At 43.7% G+C, this 23,446-nt stretch overlaps 1 protein-coding gene across 1 annotated transcript in view; it reads right to left on the bottom strand.

The window, feature by feature from the left end:
* PSTPIP1 (proline-serine-threonine phosphatase interacting protein 1) overlaps positions 1-23,446 on the bottom strand; it is a 51,117-nt gene that overhangs the window by 4,690 nt on the left and 22,981 nt on the right. Inside the window, exons 4-13 of the mRNA XM_058847262.1 lie at positions 14,891-14,925; positions 13,886-13,992; positions 11,653-11,715; positions 10,560-10,658; positions 8,864-8,909; positions 7,969-8,048; positions 5,571-5,669; positions 4,922-5,018; positions 2,155-2,239; positions 574-644 (exon numbers count right to left, since the gene is read on the bottom strand). Coding sequence (XP_058703245.1) covers positions 574-644; positions 2,155-2,239; positions 4,922-5,018; positions 5,571-5,669; positions 7,969-8,048; positions 8,864-8,909; positions 10,560-10,658; positions 11,653-11,715; positions 13,886-13,992; positions 14,891-14,925 — 782 coding nt within the window. The remainder of the gene's footprint in view (positions 1-573; positions 645-2,154; positions 2,240-4,921; positions 5,019-5,570; positions 5,670-7,968; positions 8,049-8,863; positions 8,910-10,559; positions 10,659-11,652; positions 11,716-13,885; positions 13,993-14,890; positions 14,926-23,446) is intronic.

Genomic DNA, 23,446 nt, shown 5'->3' with positions numbered 1-23,446 from the left:
TGCCCAGGCAGGCAGGTCTGACAGAAGCAGTTGATTTTAAAGCTCTTTGAAAGCAACTTTTCTTTTGGTAAGAGCTACAGTTAAAATGCTTTTGTTTACTATCAAACCAATGAAAATATAATAAACTGTTACCTTCTACATAGTAAAACCACTGTGTTTTAAATATCACCTGATAAATTCTAGTTATAAGGATTACAAGACAACAGTGAGTTGAGATGGATATTTGTATTCATAAGTCATGTGCCTGGTGTGTTAAAAATTTTATGTATTCTTTGGGGCTTTTTAGTGGTAGCTATGCTACACAAGGAGAAAACTAATATCTATGTCACACTGCTGCTCTGAATGTGCAGGCCCCACCTGCCTAGATGGAGTTTTTGAAGACTATATGGATTATTTGGCACTTTCAACTGGGAAATTTGTTTAATGCACATCCAAACAAAATTAATTTTCAGACTACTCTTGCATGTCAACATGTGAATATCTGCTGTACATTTCTGATCCATGTCAAAGCCTAGTTTAGCAATATGATCTAAACCAAACACATCTGGTAAACTGCTTTCCTGCAGAGCATACCCAGAGGAGGGGCTGAAGGAGTGGCAGTTTCCGTGTTGTTTCTGCTGCTCCCATGCAGAAGTCCAGAGAATCTGCAGAACCAAGAAAAGCCAAAATCAAAATGAGTGAACAGGTCTGGGTATGAGCATTCCTTCATCTCAGCTCTCTGACTCAGCCTTCCCTCCATCTGCTTCACAGAGTAGATGTCACCTCTTCCCATGGCCTTCTATTTTCTTTTATACTGTAGATGTATTTATCTTCCTTTAAAAATGTATTTTTAAAAATGCAGCAGACTATTGAACCATCAGCCTTCACTAAATTGTGCATGAAATGCAGCAGATAATATTTTTTTGTAGGCTCATGGTGTGAAACTCCAATTATTTCACAACATTAAAATGATGCAAATTGTCAGTTACTTATAAGAGATTAACATCTCCTTATGTTTAAGGAAAGCCCTGATACAATTTAAAATACAGAGCTTGTGTAACAAGCCTTTCTAAAAGCTATGAGTTTAAGTGAATTTTTATTTTAATCTATCCCTAGTTATTTCCTTTATCACAGCTGGATACTGAAGGCTAAGTAAAGTGAGAAAATGGGTTAGGATTCTCAAGCAGAGATAGAAATAGCAGTGCATGCTTAAGGCATATTTAAAGGGTCTGATTTTTCAGCTAGCAAACATTCAGTTCTTCTGGGAAATGGATATCCTATCTCAAGAGTTCCTGAAAGACTCAGGCTGAGTTTTTCTAGGCTCCTTGCCCATGCTGCTCACAGTTGTGTTCTGAATGGCAGTACAATTGTCTTATGTAACAGCACAGGATGCAGCATTGAATTCATTATTAGAGAAGATCCAGTTTCCAACTGGAAAACAAAGTATTGTGTATAACCCTGACCAGCTCACAGGCAAGCCAGGACCACATTTCAAATGGGAGATCACTGCCTGCTTCCTGCCTTTGCCATTTCATAGGGCTTGTTAAATTATAAATCTCTCCTGCTTTAACTGTGATGCCCTCCCTACTGTGAATTTGCCATTTTAGTATAAAATATTTAAACCAATAGAGCCACCATGCTCTTCTGCTACTATAACTGCATCCATTTACCAGCAGAAATGGATCAGAATAAGGAAAATTGCATCTCTAATCATCACAATTTTTCTGCCCTGGGTTTTCCCCCTTGGATCCAGATAGAGAGAGCAGCTCTTTGTTCTGCTCAGCTGAGTGGTGCTGTAAGCATGAGGAATTGCCCCAAAGGACGGCTCTCCCAGCCTTTGTCCCAGCCAGATTCACCTTCACCCTCCCTGGAACAAACTGGTTTTGTTGCTACGTGCCCTGACTCAGTAGGAAAGAGGAAGCGAGTGACTGTTACCCATTGCTGGCCGAGTAAATTGTGTGATGAACTCATCCCCTGTCCCTCTTCCCACTAGGGCAGGGCAAAATTACTCTGACTCAATTTCAATCCCTTTACTTATTCTATCAAGTCACATTTACTGATAAGTAGTTACCTCATGCTACAATGAAGGAAGTAATAACTTTCTATGTCATGTTTTATCATCATCTTATAGGTGTGGAGAAATCCCCGTTGTGGGAACTGATGTTTGCCACTCACCTCTTCATCATCCCACAGGAGTGAGTGGGGCTGCTGTTGTGCCTGTTGGGCTCTCTGCTGTAGTAGTTCTCGTACCCTATGGCATCTGCAACAGGGCAATAAAAATGAGAGGTTCAAACAGGAAACACCGTGAGAAAACATTGTTTTCTCCCTGCCAGAATGTGACCTGGGGCTGCTGGAGCAAACTGCAGGGCAGCACCTGTCTGCCCTCACCTGGAATGTGGCTGGAGCAGCTCAGGGGCTTGACAAAAGCCATTCCAGTGCCTGTAAACAGCCGTGGCCCTGGTGGGAAGGGGCCCTTGGCCTGAGCTGAGGCCTGAGGCCCCATTCAAAGAGCTGTGACTGCCCTAATGAGGAAGGCAGTTTCTTAAATCCTCAAAGCTCAGGATTTAAGGGGGCAGAGTATGGTCATTGTGAGCCCTAAACTGTGTTCATGATAGAATTTGCTGCAGTGCATTTTGTTTCTATTTTCCTCAGTGTATCCCTTCAGGAGTTTTTGTCAGGGTTGGGGAGGTTTCCTGCAGCAATAACGAGCAGTTTCCTGATGTGTGCTTGTGTGTTTCCCCACTTTTCATATCTCCCCCATCCGTCTCCTGAGAGCTTATTTGCTGTTTACCCAGAGATATTTGGGTTTTGTTCTCTCAAACACATTTAGGTTGCAGTTCCTTCACTCTCCCCTATGGTGTCGTTAAGGGTGAAATTAAGAAATTTCCAAGTGTAACTTTACAGATGAAATAGTTACAGATGGATAGTTCCAGTTGCTTACAGCTGATGGCCACACACCCTTTCTGTCCTTTCGGTGTGACGGCCAAATAAACAGGAACAAAGCCCAAGTGTTTTATCTCAGCCCTGATACCAGCAAGTATCTTCTGAAAGATATTGGACTTGGGCTAAAGGTTGACATTCTCACACTGTGTCAGCCAAGATAGTAAGCAGAGCAGGCACATAGAGCTAGAGAGTGTGAAGAATCCCTCCAACTAAGAATCACAATAATTGGGAAGTTTTCTGACCAATTTAAAGGTCTCCTGTTGCCCTTCTGCATTGTCACCTTGGTGCAGTTTCCAGTCTAAGATTGGGTAGAAAAGGAGCAAGAGCATCAAGAAGGTTTGGTCAGGATGCAAGTCTTCTGTCACACAACACAAAATTACATGTGGGTTTCCTCCTGCATTTTGCAAATAACAGCACAGATCAACAGCTCACTATGTGCTACACTGCAAACTCATTACCAGAGCTGTGGAGATATTAGGATATTGCTTCCAGAACACGTCATTTTCTAGAAGGTGGCAAAAATAAAAACAACAAAAAAGCAAGTCAGGTTTTTCTCTGCCTTTCATAAAGCTCTCAAGGGTTTTTTCCACCTAGTTCTTATTTGAAATGACTCTGATATAGCCAAGAGCTTTTTGTAGAAATTTCCTAGGAGACTGGAGAATGACAAATCTCCTCTTTTTTTTTTTTTTGGAAATGACAAATCTCTTTTTTTGGGGAGGAAAACCAAAAAATAAAAAACCTAGCTAAGAATTACACATTTCTTAGTACACAGAAGTTGTTTCACACTGTTGCAAGGCACAGTTCTCCTTTCTGCCACTGAAAATGTAATTTTTTCCTGGGTAAATTTTCCTGTATCAGTGAATTTAAATCCTCTATGTGAAGAAGAATAAACTATAACAGCAAAATAGCATCCGGTGCACCAGTACCATACATTAGTTTTAAAAAATTCCCCAAATCCCAATTTTTAGAATTGAATAGAACAATGGCAAAAAGGCTGAGTGAAAAGCAGGCTTCAGATAGCTCAGTGCTGTGTTAGTGGCAGCACCCAGCTCTACTGAGGAAGGTTCTGGGGTAATTCCTGCCAGCTTTGAGCTCTGCAGTGAAATCAAAGGGATCAAATTTGTTCTTGTACAAACTAATTATTCCCAGGGATCAGGCTGATCACCACTGAGTTTGTACCTGTACAACTGCTAGCATGGAAGGGTTTTATGTAACTATCTTGTGTTGCCTGTTGAAGTACTCAGGAGTGGTTTGTGTATGGCCACATGACACATTAGCCAGCTCCTTTCCTGTGGGGTGTTTGGAGAACTCCTACCCTGGAGCAGCAGGTTTTCATTTTACTGCTGCTCTTGCTTCATGCTGCGTCAATCTCCATTTCAGCCCAGAGGTTTTGAGCAGTGAAGTCAAGGAAAAGGCAGCTTTGGCTTGAGTGGGCAGAGCCTGTGAACCTTACAGCAGTTCTGTGTGCTGGGGCAAAGCCAATTTCATTCAGAATTTCCCCAGCCAAAGTCTTGGCTTATGCAAACAACTTCTTGAGAGCAAAAAATTGGTTATTCCCCATTGGGCATGTGGAACAGAATAGAAAACTCTGTCTTCTCTGTGCTGCAAATGAAGAGGCAGCACCTCTGTCAAGGGCACACTGGGGTGCAGTTACTTGGTACATTGGCAGTGTCTTGCTACCAGTGCAGGAAGTTGCCACTTCTCCATTTCTGCAAGGCAATTTGCCACTGCCTTAGCCGTGTCAGTTCAGCTGTACTGTGAAATGAGCCTGGCAGCAAAGCCAAAAGAAGTTTTTTCTTCTTTAGAGGGTTATTTTTAAGCTGGATCCTTCTGCTTACCCACTTAGAACACCACACAGGCAGCATCGGCAGCACAATGTGGGGGAAGTGAGCCATGGAGGTGGGAATGAAAAGTTGGAGCAGAAACTGCTCCAGCTGGTTTCACCTCCCAAGTACGTGTACTGCAGAAACCATCCAACATGATCAGTAGGAATAATTACCTGGAGGTTGTGTTCCTGTCATTTTTGTCTTAATGAAGTAGTCTATGTCTGACTCTACAACACAGTTCTCCAAGCTGACCCGAACCTCTTCATACAGCTACAAAACAGAATTCAAGAGTTTAATCTAACTTTTAACATTTCACATTGAAATAACAAATACCACTAGTAATTACAATTACTTGTAGTAATTGTCCCCTTAAGAAACACTTTACACTTGGTACATGTCTGACCTGGCTGATCTTTAGCCTGTCCCCTGTACCAGAATTCTTGTAAACACACCTGTTTGTGCTCTGGATAGTCTTTGAAGAGAGCAGGACAAAGGCAGTCCAGGACTTTTCAATGCAATAAAGAAATTAATAGCAGGAAACAACCATTCAAAGTCAAATCTAGTGTATTCTTTACATCTTCCAGTTTTGAGGCCATGTCTGGATGCCTTTTTTGAAATTGTGTCAGAGCCCAAATATACTCAGCTGAGTGTTTTGGTAGCAGGAAGCATTCCCCAGCAAACCAAGGAGGACACATGTGAGTGCCACCAAGCATGACACAGACTGTCTGCATCCAGAAATGCATCTGCATTACATCTAGAGAGAACAGGAGTGAGATATTCCCCTGGAGCCAGCGCTGCAGAGAAGGGCAAGGCAGGCTGTACCTCATCATCCTTCACACACTGCAGGGACAGCTGGTTGCAGTGCACCCACAGTGAGTTCCTCAGTATCGTGATGCGGTCGCACTCCTGGAGCTGGAAGACCTAAAGCCAAACAGGAAATGTGATGTAGCCTCATGGCACTGAGTTATTTTGCTTTGCAAGCTGGGACAGGGCTGGGGATGCAAACCTATTCTGAAGGCAGCATTTTAAAGGATGTTTTCTCAGTTGGTGGAGAAACTACATTTACTGTTGGCACTCAAAAAATTGTTCTAATTGGTTGCACCAAATTAAAGTTATATTTTAGAGACAAAAGCAAAGCAGGGGAGAGGAATCCAGATCTGCATTTGATTACTACCTCTGCTATTGAGGATTTCAGAGTCAGAGTCCTGTCTGCCCATCACACTGAAACCTTGATGTTTAACAGATCAGTAGAGTACTGGCGTGAAAGGGTTGTATTTGTGTTAGAGGTTGACCCAAAACTATCCACCTCTGCCATCTAAAATGTCTCTCTAAACTCTTCTCTTTTGAAAGTACTTGAGGCTCTCTGGAGTTGACTCTGCATATCGAAGGTGGTGATTAAATATCTTTGTGGTAAAGAGTATCTTCAGAGTTACTCCCTTCCTTCACCTGCCTGGCTTCCTCATGTTGCTGCACTGCTTAGGAAGAATGAAGGGAGCAGAGAGAGAAGTGTGAACCAGTTTGGGGGAAGGGGAAGAGGCAGATAAGCTCTTTCTTTAAAAAAAAACCAAATCATCCTGATCTTTACGTTGCAATGTTAAAAGTAGAACAAAAAGTAGAACAGAGTTTGGTTTTCTATGAGGTGTGAAAATCTCAGATGCTTCCAGCCATCTGTCTCCATCTCTATTTGCTAGTAATTATGTCCAGAACACCACAAATGTATACAACATTCAGCAGAACACTCAGTTGGGTATGCTGCCTGCCATCTAATAACTTATGGACTAAAAAAAAACAGAAAAATGAATCTGTCAAGGGAGTAAGCTGCTGTGGGGACTGGTTTCTGAGAGTAAAAGCTTTTAAAGAGAACCTGCAAGGTGGAGAATGAGTATTTCAATACTCGTTCTGAACAGAAAGCCTGTGGCCCTCAAGGCTGCTGAAGCAGTGCCAGAGACAAAGGTGAATTTTTCAGGTAAATGGTGTCCTATCAGGAAATGCAGTTAATCCAAGAGGGAAATGTAGTGACTCTGGGCTTTTAAGCCCCTGTCAGCACCCAGAAAAGCACAGCTGGTGTTGTGTTTGACAACATATTTTTCCCATGTTGCTGGAAAACTGGGGCATTCCATGACAATGTGGCACAGCCCCTGTGACAAAGGCCCCCTCGTGCTGCTGCTTGCCAGCCAACATTTTCATACTGTGGTTGTTAGAGATCCAAGCAATCCCAGCACTTCCAGATTGCCCACTATGCAGCCACAAGTGTAGGATTTTAAGGTGCTTTTTGTATTAATTGCTAATTTTAAAAAAACCCAAAGAGTACCAGTGCTTCTCTCTACAAGCACATTTAAAAGAAGGCATTAAAGATGCCCTTCCTTTACAAAAGGCTGTTTGGATTAAGCAGTGGGCAGGTCACAAGCTCTGGGTCTAGTCAGGATTTAGCCATATGGGATAAAAAAGAGTGTGAGGTTGTGGAATGCTTTGCTGGTTTATTGGCTTTTTAAGAAGGGAGAAAATATGCATCTTTAGAAGACTAAGGCTTGGCATAATATCTGTGGAAATGTCTGTGCCACTTGTGGGGCTTTTCAGTTCTCTCAGGGAATATTTAAGAGGAAGCAAGAACTGGAAAGGTGTCCTCCTGGCATTTTATTTTATGTGGAAATAAAGCCTGCAACAAGTAAATATAGCAAAATCAGACTTTAGCAGTTGGGCAAATGTACTTGAAGGATTACTGTGATGAAATGTGTGGCAGATTTGGATGCCAAACAGTTCCTGTAAATTGTTGTGCAAAACTTTATAGCCAAGTGCAAATCTCCTTGCCCATCCTCAGTAGAATGGAGGTAGAGACTTCTCTACCAGCACCTTTCAACTGAAAGTTTATTTCATGGCAGAGGACAAATATTCTTGCAGGTGAATTTAAAGTGCTATGAAACATAGTGACTGGAATATGTACCAGTTCATATATTGCTCCATCTCTCCCACCTCTGCACGTATTCCCCTCCTTTATTTTCACATGGTAATGCTGACCAAGCAAGGAGAGTGTCAGTGAGACAGGAGCAGCTATATCTAAATAAGCTCTCATTTTTGCAGTAATTTTGCAAAGACATCTGTTGAGACTCCACATAAAGCAAACAGCAAATCCCTTGGGATGATATTTCAGGCCTTAGACTGAAATCTTCCAACTGGATAAAATAAAGAGTGTGCAAACATCACTGCAAAAGTCAATGTTTACCTCGCAGGTTTTGATATGTTCCTGTTCCCACTCTGTCCTGACCTTATCCAGCTGCTCAATGTTCTGTTTGTACACGTTCTCTGTAAACACAGACACAGAAAAGAAACCAAACAGTCAGGAAGAAAATGATACAGCCTTTCTCTCTTTCCTCCTATTAGGCCTTTCCTGTTATTCCTACACTTCAGGCCTGTGGTTTGCTTGAGTTTCACAAGAATATATGAGCTTGGAATTGGTGGGGCACAATAATTATTGCTTTTTTTCCTTTGTAGCTATATACTAGATTAAGGATGTTCTGTATAGTTGCAGGTAATTTATAAACTTTACAGTAGGGATAATACAATTCAGAGATTAAGAGCCTGGACCATGCTTGGGCACCATTCCATTCCAGGCCAGCCAGGGTTGGCTGGCTTCACACCATGTGATTTGGTGTAAGCTATTCCATGAGTAGGGAGGGACAAGCCTGAGCTCCTGAGCCAGCTCAGGTGTGTGCTGGCCTGTCCTTCTGGGCATACAAACATTTGGAGATCACCACTGTGCTCATGCACATGGGGATGGGGGATCTGATTTAGGCTGCCTTGGGACAATTTGAGTGTCTCCTGTGCTTTCCAACTTGTTTCAAGAAGAGCTTTTCTTCCCTGGGTGAAGTCCCTAAAGGAAATCTTCTGTAAATTCTTAAATGCAAGCAGGACACTGGCATTTCCACAAAGGGGCGTGAAAGCTGATGACTGTCAGGTTGCTGCTCTTTAGAGGCTTCTTCCTTAATCTTTGTCCCATAAATCTTTGGGACTTTGGGAACCCTGACAGCTTGGTGATTTGGATGTGTTCCATCAAGATCCTGTTCTGGTAAAATCCTGTTTGCTGAGAAGAATCATAGTTCAGCTGCTAACAGCATCACCTGCTTCATTTGCTGCATCTCTGCATTGCTTGGCTTTGTTTTGACTCTGAAACAGGAAAAGAAACACCCCAAATTAATTTCTGACATACTCTTGCTTCTGCCCCAGTTTTTTGTGCTGCCTGCTCTGTTCCCCTCTAGGGGAAAGGTTCTGACTTGCAAGCACTTCCTGGCTGTCTCCCCTCTATGCACAGTTCTGCTGAATATGTGCTATGGAGAAGGGACTAGAATTTCCCAGCTTCAAGAAATTCAAGGGAAAGCTTTCCATTCAGACATCCCTGCCAGAGGAGCTCAGTGCCAGTGTGATCCAACCTGAAGCTGTGTCTGCTGGCTGAGTTGTTTTTTCTCAATTGTTTGATGTGCTTTTCTAATAGATATAAGCAGAAATAAATGGCAGTTAAAATTCTTCATCTTTCAAGCTCCTCATGTAATGCTCAGATGAAAAGCACACAGCTTTTAAAATACTTTGCAAATGCCAGATTATTTCCCATAACAACTCCAAAGCCTAAAAGCAAAATTCACTCTAAGTAGAAGTTCCCTGTTTTAAAAACCTGCAGCTTTTAGCAAAAGAGAAAACAGCCATCACTGATAGGTTTGTACTTGCAGGTCTTTCTGCACAGATGGTGATGAAAGCACAGTAATACACTGCTCTAGACATCAGTGTAATACATTCTTCCATCCTGCCCTTGAAGACAAGGCTCAGGTAGGGGTTCTTATGATCATATTCCTCATCACAGCTGGCTGGGAAACGTGTAGTAAGCTGGGAACAGAAGATTCATTCTTAGTTGCTTCCTTGCCCAAACTGTTTGCAAATGCTAAGCAGAATTAAACAGCTTGTGAGCTGCCTCTGTGTATTCCCAACGTGCTGACATGTGGGGGGAAGAAATGGCAATGGAGCACCCTGGGATCCTCCTGCATGAGAGGAGCTGGGTCAGGTATAGCTGCCATTGAAGCTGTGAAATGTTCTGGTGTCATTTTGGCAGGGCCGGGATTCCATCCCCTCTTTGCAGCTAAGCTGCAGGGGTTTGCTCATCAAAGATTAGGAAATGCTGGAAATAAAATGTAAAGTTCTGATGCTGTTTTTAGAGTCTCCACACACCCCCCCTACCACTCCTTAAGATGATTTTTGATCCTTTTTGCTTACACTGCACTGCTTTTTATCGAGCCAAAGGGAGTTCATTTATTTTGTTTTCTCCATCTGTTTCCCTGTAAAATGTTCCCATTAAAAGTTAGTGAATTGTCAGTTACAAGTATCAAGACGATGCAATGAAGGACTGCAGTGCCTTAATTTCCAACGATTTATTTTTGAGTCTGTAAATTTAGTTGAAATTAAACTCACCATAAGGAGAAAAATGTTGAGGAAAAATATGCATTTTAATGTAAGATGCTCTGCCTACTAAGTGTAAGAGACCAAAAGGCAAAACTAACTGCATGACATATTTTTGACTTGTTTCTTAATGAATAATTTCAGAGAAAAATCTCTTTCAGTTTCCTTTCAGGGTTCATAGAACAATTGGATTACAGCCTGGGATAAATTAATTAGATAACTTAGTCCCTTCCCAGAGGATTCTTTGGGGTTAATTTGAATACAGAGCAGCCCCTGGCACCCTATAGAATGGGTTGGTTAATTGTATTCTCTTGTACCTTGAGAAGGTAAACCCCCAGTTTTCCCTCTGAAGAGCAGTGTAATCTCAGGTACCTTTTCTGTTTGCTTTTGGTTGCCTGAAGCGCTGATGCGTTCGAAGGACTGCTCGGCCTCATCCGCCTCCCTGCACTTCTGCTCGTAGGTCTTCTTGGACTGGGTGGAAATGAAATCAAACGTGAGGGTTTGGCTGGGGGAACAAGGCTGGCTTCCCCCCACAGTCATGTTCCAACCATTTTCTCATTTGCAGTTTGGAGGAGCAAATCAGTGCCCAGTTTGGGCAATAGAAAAAATCCTAATGCATAAGGAGGTAGAAAAATAGAACTGAAACACTGGAGTAGGGGTTGACAGAATGAATTGTATCCTTTTCCTGCAGCCCTGAAATTGTTTGCTTTGTACAACTGCAACTCCCTGCAGGGGTCAGGAATGCACAGGCTGCTCTACCAGCACTGGTGCATCAGGCATCTGCCCGAGCACCCACGGACAGATGGAATTGGGAGCCCGCGTTCCCAGGGTGGCCGTGGGGTTGTCATGTGTTGCCTTGGCCATTGCTCCAAGCTGTGAGGCAGAGCCTGCACCCCATAGGCAACAGTCTTGGTGTAGCTCTCAGAAGCAAGAGAAATCTTTATTTGCACCAAAACATCTCTGTATCTTAGAGATGCACTTAGAACAACCACTTTTCAAAAAAATAAATTGTTAGTATACTTCCAGCTGTAGCACTGACAGGTCTGCAACTACTTTTCTTTAGAGGCACTTGCCCATTGGAAAGCAAACCCAGCTGCCTGTAGTTTCTGTGCCTGCAAGCTTTCCAGCTGGAGAGGATTCCTCCTGCCTACAACATTCCCTCAGTGCTCTTAAAATTGTACTTACACACACTGAAAAATTATATTTACTCCTCTAAGTATCCTTGCCTAGAAAGAATGAAATCCTGTGTGACCTGTTCATACTGTATTAACCTTCTGGTGACTTCTCAGTGGGTGCAGCAGGGAAGATCAGCTTCCTCCTCACAGCAGGAACGACATCTTCCCTCCTTCACACACTCTTGCACACTCACACAGCTTTGACCTTTCTTTAAATAGAGGTACATGTGATACAGATTTTACTGGAGCAAATTTGCATCAGGAAACCTGCCCAAGCCCTCCCTGCTTACCTCCATGGTTTTCTTATAATGGGACAGTTTGCTCTTCTGCATCCGCTCCATTGCAGACTCGTACTGTAAGAAACACACACAAGTCAGCATTTCTTGGACTTCTTCCTCCCATTTCCACCAGCAGGATTAGGAGAACCATAGTCAGGGCCTTTCTGTAAACCACCTCCCTGTGGGGAAAATTACTTCACTCTGCTTTTATAAATGACAGGTTTCTAAGTGATACAGAGAGCATCAAAGTGCCAGGTAAAAAAATAATCCCAGATAATTCTGCTTTGGTGGTTTCAATTGATAGCAGGGAGGATATAGATCTTCATTTTCTTCCTCCCTTTTTTTTTTCCTTAAGGAGATGACATAGTGCAACACCCAGTCACAGTGGGCTCTGCCAGCAGGGTTCCTTTGCCAGTGCCAGAGCTTGATCCCACATCTCTGCAGACCAAACCACTGTCTCACCCACATAAGCACAGGTAGTTGCCCATTTTCAATCCAAACAATTCCTATCTCTTTTATATTCCACTGCTTCTGGAAACTTTTTGTTCAGTGTGATTTGATTTCCATGCTGGAGTCATTTGGGCAGTGTTGGAAGGACAGTCCCTGTCTGGATTCCCTTTCATGGCTTTAGTTGTGATATGCCCAGCTTTATGTGACAGTGAGATATGCTTCTACTGGCAGGGGATGGATTTCTTCAGGGGGACTTTCAGTCCTTTAATCTTTACATTCTGCTCAAGAAAAACTCTCTCCAGGGCTACCCAGATGCTTGTTTCACATTGGGCACAGTCCTGAGACAGCTACAGAGTAACACAAATCCCAGCATTTTGGGAGGTTACCAAAACTGCTGACACCATCCAGCAAATCTAGTGTTGGCTTCCTCACAGCCACACACTGCACAGAGAAAGAAGCTTAGCTAAGATTCCAAAGCAATTTTTCCTTTTTTTTTCGCAGGCCCCTCTAATTGCTCCCAGTCGAGTTCCAGGCTTACAGTTCTCTGCAGGAAGGAGCCTCCTTGCACATCCCAGTGGCAAAGGGAAGGGGGGACAAACACTGATGAACCTGGTGCCCACTGTCTGTCTTTTAATGCCTTATTTGCTTCATCATATCACTGCCAACCTCAAATCTCAGTAGCAGCACTGGTTTCACCCACTTTCATATTCAGAATTCTTTGCTATTCCAAGTTCTTGTGTGTCAGGGGCTTGTAGACACATGATTTTTGTGGCACTGGACACTGGTTATATACATTTTCACCTGTTTAAAATTAGCAAAGAAAAGAATATTTATTTTACTCCTCCATTGTCATAGTACAGCTGGTCTGTAGCTGGACAAAATAAATCTGGCCATAACATAAACCAAATTTGGCTAGCCTGGCTGGTTTTAGAAAAGTAGAGCAAGTCCCTGGGTGAGCAATGATAAGATAGATTAGAACACAAACAGGGGACCCTCAGCTAACTGCATTCAATCATAAATACAGACACATCATGGGCCAGAGATCTGGGTGCTGGGAGATTCCAACCAATCTGCTATCCTAAACCCAAGAAATTCAAACCCCCTATAAAAGAGGTGACTGTAATAAACTCAGTGCTATTTGTTAAAGACCCTCAGCAAATTTATATTGTTGGTTTCCAACCAGCTACCCATTAATACTCCATCACTCACTGCTGTCAGTTTGTCTTCAACCCCATGGACCCAGAGAAGGTGTGAGAGTGGTCACTGCTGTCTCTATTGAGAGCTATTTTTCAAGAGACTTAGAGCTTGATAAGGTCATAGGGGATGAAATGATCTTAAATATACTCAAATTTTTTATTATACAAGATCAACTAAATGCTACTTATTCCATGTATTTGGAATTCAGCATGTACTGCTGTTGCATTCAGCATGTCAATCATTTGATTTCATGTTTTTAAAAGTTTGTGTTACACCTTTATTTAGTGTGTATTGTGCAGGGTCATATCAAAGAAACCCATTATCAAGGGTATAAAAAAGAGAAAGGAAAGGATTAAGTTCTTACAGAAATAATAACAGCATCTGGAGTTACACCAGAAAGAGTAAAAGGGACTAAAGGCTCTGGCTTCTGGGTTCAGAGCACTACTTTATTTCCAGCTGGGATCAGAAAGAGATTTTTGTTCCACAGTCTCATCTATAGAGGGAACAGGGCATGCTGGTAATGCTTTATCATCTTTTGCAGAATTCCCAGCCTTGGACCATTGACCCAATCTGTTTCAACATTTCTCTAGTTTCTCACCTTTTTTCTCTGCTCCTTCTGCCTTTCTCGGAACTCCTCTATTCCTTTCAGTTCTTCCTTCAGCATTACTGCCAGCTGGATATGAGAGTTTCCAACACTTTCAATTTCTAAAGCAAATCAGAATTCATATTCAGTCAGTGGGAAGATCTTGAAAGATAAAGTCACGTTTTTTAGATGTTTCTGTGATACAGCTGCCCTGTGAGTTGTCACAAGCAGGGCAGCCTTGTGTTTCTGCATGCACTGACATTGCTGAGGATTCAAGAACAGAGGGACTGTTTCTTCATGGCCCCGTTTACCCCAGCTGCCCCCCTTGCTTTGGTTTGAGGTGCAGAGGGAGGGAAGGGGCTCTCTCCATCATCCCTGTGTGTGCTTTGCCCTGCCTGTGCTGCTGGGCTGTCGCTGCTCTTGGGAGCTGCTGCCAGCAGTGGCCAGCCATTAGATGAGGTTGCACGCTGAGAATTTCTAAGGAGCAGCCAAGATGGATTGAATTTCAGAGCACCTGGCTGGTGCTGTTTGAAATGGCTGGGAACTGCTCTGCATTTGTCAGCTTCAGTGCCTCTGAAATGGAACCCTGCATTTTCCAGAAATGCTGAGGTCCCCTACCCAGGCCCTAAAAATACCTCAGCACAGCAGCTGCTTTCCAAGAGGGAGTTTTGGTATAAGCAGCAGGTGCCAGTGACCAGGTACAGTGTCCTATTGGCTCTCATGATGCTGCATTTTGTGTGTGTGAAAGGGTGTAACTGAGCCTTGGGCACATTTAGGAAGCTGGTTTGGTGTCAGTGGTTTGCAGAAGAGAGAACAGAGTTCTTGTCTTGTGACTTGACCCAGACAAAATTTACTTGAAGAACAAACCATTTTCTTTGCCACCAGATTGAGCAGGCATCCTTTTTCTCCCCTCTTTACACTACAGGCTGTGAAAGAAAAGCTGGGAATGCTGAGGGGAACTGGATGAATACATTGGGTGCCTGAGTTTCCCAGGTCAGAAGAGAACAGGGAAATACTTACGTTGCTTGAGCATCTCAAATGCTGCCTTCAGTGTGCTGTGGGGCAGAAACAAGAGACTTTATTAGGAATTGGCTTCTAAGGGTGGGTTGTGAATCTAGGGAAAAAACTTTCCCTCAGAATCTTAAAGATCCACATAGAGATAAAACCCTTAATGGCCTTGTAATAAAAGCTGACCATGCTAACAAGCACAATAGCATCAATCTGTTACCATCAGGAAATGCAATAAAATGCTCCATGAAGCAGGGAATTGCACCACTCCTTCTGTGCACTCTCTTTCTCACTCGCACTGTATTTGTGAATGTTTACAGCCTTTCCTCTCGTCCTGCACCTTGCAGGTAGATACGAATGAAACCCCGGCGCCCGGGGGGAAATGGGGATTTTGGAGCAGTAGCCTGAAGGGTGGAGCGAAAACTGAAGGGTCAAGTGACCTGAAGGGTTAAGAGCTGCATGTGGCCCCATTCCTGTCCTCCCTCAGTGCCCCGTCCTGCGCCACAGCAGCACCTGCACCGCGCCTGCCGAGCAACCATCCATCCATCCCCAATCCATCCATCATCCATCCATCCCCAATCCATCCATCATCCATCCATCCCCAATCCATCCATCCATCATCCATCCATCATCCATCCATCATCCATCCATCATCCATCCATCCATCCATCCATCATCCATCCATCATCCATCCATCCATCCATCATCCATCCATCCATCATCCATCCATCATCCATCCATCATCCATCATCCATCCATCATCCATCCATCATCCATCATCCATCCATCATCCATCCATCATCCATCCATCCATCCATCCATCCATCCATCATCCATCCATCCATCCATCATCCATCCATCATCCATCCATCATCCATCATCCATCCATCATCCATCCATCATCCATCCATCATCCATCATCCATCCATCATCCATCCATCATCCATCCATCCATCCATCCAACCATCATCCATCCATCCATCATCCATCCATCATCCATCATCCATCCATCCATCCATCCATCATCCATCCATCATCCATCCATCATCCATCCATCATCCATCATCCATCCATCATCCATCCATCCATCCATCCATCCATCCATCCATCCATCCATCATCCATCCATCCATCATCCATCATCCATCCATCATCCATCCATCCATCCATCCATCCATCCATCCATCCATCCATCATCCATCCATCCATCCATCATCCATCCATCCATCCATCCATCCATCCATCCATCCATCATCCATCCATCCATCATCCATCATCCATCCATCATCCATCCATCCATCCATCCATCCATCCATCCATCCATCCATCATCCATCCATCCATCATCCATCATCCATCCATCATCCATCATCCATCCATCATCCATCATCCATCCATCCATCATCCATCCATCATCCATCATCCATCCATCCATCCATCATCCATCATCCATCCATCATCCATCCATCCATCCATCCATCCATCCATCCATCCATCCATCCATCATCCATCCATCCATCATCCATCATCCATCCATCATCCATCATCCATCCATCATCCATCATCCATCATCCATCCATCATCCATCCATCATCCATCCATCATCCATCATCCATCCATCCATCCATCCATCATCCATCCATCATCCATCATCCATCATCCATCCATCATCCATCATCCATCCATCATCCATCCATCATCCATCATCTATCATCTATCATCCATCATCCATCCATCCATCATCCATCCATCATCCATCATCCATCGTCCATCATCCATCCATCATCCATCCATCATCCATCATCCATCCCTGTGCAGCTCCATTCCTGTCCCCCACACACAATCCCAGCCCTGCCACATCCCATCAGCACAGCAGAGGAGCAAACTGTGCTGGGAAACCCAGCCGCGCTGCTCGGCACAGAGCTGCTGGGTGCAGCCACTTTGCTCCACAATGATGAGAGGAGTGATGGGTTTGTCTTTACAAACAAGCTGTGGGGCTGCTGATGAGATGAAACTGAGAAATAACAGAAACAATGGGATGGATTCCACTGAAGGGTGAAAGAGGCACTGAGATAGCACCACGAATTCCACAAGAGTTAAGAATTAAGAAGGAATTATGCATTGGGAGGGGATATCTCAGGTATCAGGCACTCCAGGAAGTCTGTACCTCTCAAGTGCCTCAGCCTATGGGGAAAGAGAGAGGGACATGCAGCCAGGAATTAGGATAAAAGGGAGGCTGCGCTCTCCAAAAATTTGAGAGACCCCAGGGGAATGGCCCATGGCCTCTCCCTTTATTCGAATAGTGTAAAAGGACTCCTCTGTCTCCTTTTTGGACATGAACCTCTGGTGTTTGTGGATTAATTTTCCTGACAACAGGGACAGAAGAGGCAACCACAGATTGATGTCCTGTCTTTGGCTAGGGCAGAGTCCAGTTCTAGAAGGCATCAAATACATAGCATAGGTGTGATGAGAGAGCAAAAGCTGTGTAAAAGGCATTTTGAAGTTAATAAATTCCTCTAGCTCTGAATGTGCAGGATAGCAGGGCACGTGCATAGACAGAAGCCAAGGCTGGGGTGTGACTTGGAAGCTTTTCAGATCTAGAAATGGTCTTTTCAAGCCCCAGAGTGTGTTGTTCCTGGATGAAATCAGTTCTAGGCTCTCTGTGGAGCCCTGGTCTGCCCCAGGCAGAGCCCAGGGCAGAGCTGGTGAATGAAGAGCCTCAAGTCTCCCTGGTTACTTGGACAGCCCAGGAGGGGCTGCTGTCACTTCCCAGCCATGTGCACCCAAGATGGGCAGGGAAATCTGCATCTCTTGGGTCTTTTTGGGAGCCTTGTGAGGCACAGGAAGGATCCCAATCACCCTGGACATCAGTTTGCTGATCAAAGCTTGCTCTCCCAGCAGTGAGGCTGCCATGCCAGGCATAAGAAAAATGCACAAATAAGGGGAAAAAGGCAAAGGTTGGGTCTGTCCTTAGCAAAAACTGCCTGGAAACCCATTCCAGATCTAGATTTGTAGAAAGAGAAGGAAAAGACTTTCAGACAGAAAAGAAGATTTTTGATTTTTTTTTCATGTTTCAATTAGATTGTGGTGAATCTCCTGAGATAAGCCTGGGAGAACATCCTAGATTGAGTATTTTTAAGTGTTTTCCTAACAATACTTATACATTTGAAGTTTATTTTGTAAAAAGTTAGTCTACTGTGACATTTTGATGGAAACTAAATTCTCACACCACAAAGGAAACAAGCAGTATTATTTTCAGCTAATTAAAAGCTTGACATTAAAAGACAAGTTGAATATCAGCAGCAGAGATAGCTTTTTCTCACCTAAAAGATGATTATTTTGAAGAAATAAAAATATAAAAGGAATAAAATTTTCTTTTCCAGTTGGTAATTTCCAGTGGGATGTAGGGAATGTGCTAAAAACTTAATTCCTGAAACAGGTAAATACTGGAATTAAAAAAAATTAGAGGGCACTTGCAAACTGGGCATAGTGTTTGCATTCTATGTTGATTTATCTTTCTCAGAGATCTTTTTCCCTTTGTTGTTGGTGAGTCAAGTTATGCAAAAACTGGCAAAATTGCTCTAGTGGATAATGAAAAATAGCATTTTCTCAGTACATATCAAGGACAAAAGCAATTCACTGCTTTTTTTGATTCCAGGTGCCTGAGCTCCCAGAGCAGTTCATGGCCACAAGGCACCCATGGAGCTGGCTCTGTGTAAGGCCAAGGGGGTCTCTGGTGTAATAATGCATCTGGCTGTGACCCAAAGAGGGATCCATTTGTCCCCTGCAGGGTCTCTAATGGCCTTTTCAGAAATCTCTGGCCTTTTCCTTCTTGTATGAAGGATTTGTCCAGCCAATTCCATTGCTGCTGACTGGTACAAGCAGATTGAAGTAGATGTAAGTAATTTCCTTCCTTATTTTTATAGTCATTTTCTAAAATCAATGAATTGGATCTTTACATCCTTACAGGGCTTAAGGGGGCAGCAAATATGTCATCATGCCAAATTATACATGTTGGAGTGAATAAATCAATCAAATTTTGACCTGTGCATTCTTCAGGACTCCCTTTATGACTCCTGGGCTGCAGCAGCAGTGCTGTAGATTTGCTTCTGGATGTTCTGATTGTATCAGTGAAATATTTCAGTGCTTCACAGGGTTTAATGGAAGTGACTCCTGTAGCTGATAAACGAATGAGTTTTAATTCTGTCTGTGCTGGTGTGGATGTACAACACCTATTACTTATTGCTTTGGCTTTCTAGTGGGATTGATATGGGCTGCACTCTGAGGCATCCAAAGTGAGGATGTTTCACTCCCCTGGACACTCTGAATGTTTTACCTTCAGGAGCATTCTGGTGGTAATTGATCTTTTGTGTTTGTCCTATGGCTAAATTAGAAAACCTAGGGTTGAAAACAATTTAAGCAACACTGAAATTTGACAGTTTGCTTTTTTTTTTTTTTTTTTTTAATGGTTAACTTCTGAGATTTTGAATACATTCTGAAACACTGTTAAACCACTCTAGCTGAAGACAGAGCTCCAGCCTTCCCTGTGGGCACCCCCACATGAAGAATCCCACGGGTGTCTCCTTGAAAATAAGGCTGCCCACAGATTTACTTTCTGTGTTTGTTAAACGATTCCCTGTTGTACATTTGAAGATTCGATTTGTCAGAATTAATTCTGGGTGGAAACAGGAATGCCTGACTCTGGAACAAGAGGAGCCAGACAGAGGCTGTGCAACAGCCACTGCAGCAACTTCGAGGGGGGTTTGCCATCTAGTGGCCACAATATCCTTACCACTTTGGCTTTTTATGCTTTTTTCTGCTTTCTCCCTCTTTGTCTTTGGACTTTGTTTTTTGCTGAAACACTGAGCTGTGCTGGGCAGTCCTCTGTGCCACAGGGACCATCAGGAATTGCTCTGTTGGCCTGCTTCACAGCCATCAAAAGCTGAATTTCGTGGCACCAGAGATGTAATTAGCAGAGCCCTGTCAGTGGCAGTGCTTTGGTGACAGCTGTTCTCAGCACGTGCACTGTTGCACCACACTATTTTGTCTTTTTAAATATTTTCAACTTTAAACTTGATAGTTTGGGCATTTTTTCCCAGTACTTTGCCTTTAGACACTGGGTTAAGTGAGTAATTTAGAGAGTCCCTTTATATCTTGCACACAGGAAGGTAAAACAGGCTCTTCTATAACCGGAAAACCACAGATCGTTTTTAATTTTCTTTCTTTTCTACCTTTGCTTGGTGAGTAGAAGTGTGAAATAACCCCACCTTCCTTTCTGGTAGGTTTCTATTTTGACACTGGTATAATCTACAATGTTAAATTGTTCTTATAATTGTTAAAAATACCTTTTCTGAAACTGAGAGAAGCCTGTGCCAGATGAGCCCTACAGTTCCTAGCAGTCCTGTCTGCCCTCAGCCTCTGGTAATGTGGATCCCAATAGCAGAGCTGTGAAACCACCGCAGTGCCAGCCCCTCTGAGGCCACCCTTAACACCTGCCTTTCCTCCTGGCACACAGGGAACACCCAATGTGGTTTTACCAACAATTCCTTCTGTGAAGCCCAGTGGTGGTAGCAAAGTGCGGGGAGATGCATCTGAAATCATCTGGTTTTAAATAATTCACACCTGGGACTGTGTCTGCATTGCAAGAGGGAAATGAAGGAGGAGGAATTGTGTTCTTCTACCAGGGAGGTAACTGAGTCACGACCCAGCCTCAGGCCAGGCACACAGCACTGTCTGACCTTCTTTAGTGGGCATGTGGTACAAACATTGAAGAATGAATTTTGCCAGGATGTTTTCTTGTTCTCAGAGGAGCTATAAACAGAAAGGCAATAGCCCTCAGTGCAGCTGGAAGGATTTGTGTCCAGGTCCCAGCTGGGCTGTGATGTGGAGATACATGAATTGTCATATCAGAGGCTGCACTGTGCACCAGGCTGGGCTCAGGGACAGCTTTGGGATTTTGTGGCTTTCATGGAAGCAGCAAGCGGTTCCTCTCATGCTGTGGGGTGTTCACATCCCTGTCCTGCTGCTTGCATATTTCCAGCTATGTGGAAATACACCTGAACTGAGGGGATGGGGGCTGTGTCATCACTCCAGGGCTGGGCACTGGGAGCACAGACACATCACCCCAGACTTTATTGGGGCAGGGGAGCATACAGGAACACATCTCCATGTTCCTTCTCTTCCCCGTAAACCTGACAACAAATTAGATCCCTTGTGGCTCTAGAATGAGCTCTGCTGTCCGAATCAGAGGTTAAAACAGTCAAAACAAATTTTGTACCTTTAACAAAAAGCTAAATTTCCTCACATCTCTCAGAAAGAGAGCAGCACTGCTGCTTGTCCTCATCACCAGAGAGCTTATCTAAATCAAATTTAACAGGGACTGAGCAGAGGCTTGGGTCAATTTTCAGAGTCCTGAAAATTCAAACATTAATGTATAAATTCTGTGTGCTTTCAGAACATTTGGGTGGAGAATAAGCAACCATGGAAGGCTGTGACCTTCCCAAATGACTTTTAGCTTCAGTTCAAAAATGCCTGCTTTGTGTGGAATAATACAGAGGATTCTGTATATTAAGTGACAGATGCACTATTTTTATCCACAGGAAACAGCAATTGGCATTTCATTACAGATGCTCTCACCTCACACTCACTGAAATGTTCTATTTCAGGCATCACAGAGAACAGCAGAGCACACATGGGCTTGAAGGAACTATCCTTTCCCAAGGTCCTAAGGAGATGGTAGTGGGGAAAGGGGATTAAAAATGTAGGAAAACATAGACATTATAAGAGACAAGCAGAACAAATGACAAAAATAGCTGTTGTCAGCCTAGGCAGAATTTAACCAGCTAGTGTGTGTTTACATGAGTTATTTTACAGAAGAGCAGAGTTCCCAGAGGCCCTGGTTTGGCTGAAGCTGTATTCTGTGGCATATTCAGCTTTCATGTTGCTGTGCTGAAGAGTTGCCCAAAGCTGCTGCATGGAAATCCCCAGGCACCTTGCAGCCAGAAAGGTGTTTCCTCTTAAAGGCACAAGCTCTGCTGAGAATCATCTCTGGTGTGAGAGGCATCATTGCTGGGTACTCTCCCAACAAACAGTTACAACTGTGATCTCAGTCAGTAACTTGGCTGAAAATCCCAATTCCTCTACACCCTCTCCCATGTGTGCACCACAGAAAGTACAAATACTGCAGTTTAAACTTCAAAATCTGTAGTTCTTTCTCCTCTGCTGGATATGGGTATAAGCTGTCATTTGCTGTAGGTTTGTCATCACCTTTTTATAATTTCTTTTATGAGCAGAAACTAGGAAATGGTGATGCAGGTTTAATTTTTTTAGTTAAAAAAGTGGAATAAGAGGCATACATTGTTTTACCTATTGACTCAGTGGATCCTAAAATGTTTCAGGGTTTTAAGTAAGAAAAAGAAGAAAACACTGGAGGCTATTCCATAGAAAGCTGCTGCTGGTGTAGCATCCTGTGAACTTACTGATTGCTATGGCTAGAAGATTATTTAGAAGAAATATCTTCATATGCTTGCCCTGTTGTTCTAGATCCTTCCCTTAGGATCTAGTGTTGTGGACAGAATATTAATCTGAGCCTGTGTGATCCCTCTTGCAGGCTTAGATTGAAGTGTGTGCATCCTTCTGTGCCTTGGAATGAGCTTGCCAAGGCATGTAGCAACTGCTGAGTGAGAGCTGTGCCATGGGCTGGGAAGAGGAGCCTCCCCCTCCCTCTGGGAAGGAGTTTGTACCAGCTGCAGTGCTTTGGGCAAGGACAAGCAGCCAGGCTATTGAGTGACAGTGTCCTTTGCCTCTTAGCACTTAGAGGGAACTTTTATTTCCTGAGCTGGAAGCTAGCATGTTTACTGTCAGTGGTATCCAGCACCAGCTTCTTTCAGAAACCCCATCTTGGCTTTTTTTAAAACTCAGAAGAGGTGCAGTGTGTCTGCCTTGCTGGTTTTGGTGCTGTCAGACACACTGAGCTGTGCAGGACAGACAGGAGCAGTGAGGCCCTGGCTGTCAGTCACACCTCCAGCAGCAGCACTCACACCTTGTCCCCTGCTAGTCCTGAGGTCAGAGTGGCTCTCAGCTTTCTGGGCTGGGGAGTCTGCAGTGGACACCCCAGGTGTCTCTTTCAGCAGCTCCCTGATGTCACTGCTCACACTGAAGTGCCCTGTGTGCCCGGCCTGCAGCTGTCCCTGCCAGGCTTGGGACAGAGCTCTCCATCAGAGGAGCTGGAGCCATGCTTGGGGAACAGCCCAGGGATACAGGATGGCATCCTGATGGCTGCTGTCACCTAGAGTTTTCTCAAACCAAGAGAGAGTGGTCCCAGAGTTGCTGTTACATTCCATTAAACCTTCCCTACAATCTTTCTTTTGAGTCAGCAGCATATTCCTTCATCTGTGTCTTCAGTGAGCAAAAATGGGCAGTAGAATCTATTTATACACTTAGCTGAGTTCAGCAAGTTGCTCTGGCTGAAGCAGAATTTGGGGGGAGAAGGAGCAGGCCTGGAAAAATGTTGAAATTGCTCTTTTCTTGAATTCAAAAATGAAAGTTTTTTAAATATAGGGGAGGCTTGG

The sequence above is a fragment of the Poecile atricapillus genome, chromosome 11, assembly GCF_030490865.1.
Source record: "Poecile atricapillus isolate bPoeAtr1 chromosome 11, bPoeAtr1.hap1, whole genome shotgun sequence".
Taxonomy (NCBI): domain Eukaryota; kingdom Metazoa; phylum Chordata; class Aves; order Passeriformes; family Paridae; genus Poecile; species Poecile atricapillus.
This window is presented reverse-complemented; position numbering and strand designations above follow the sequence as displayed.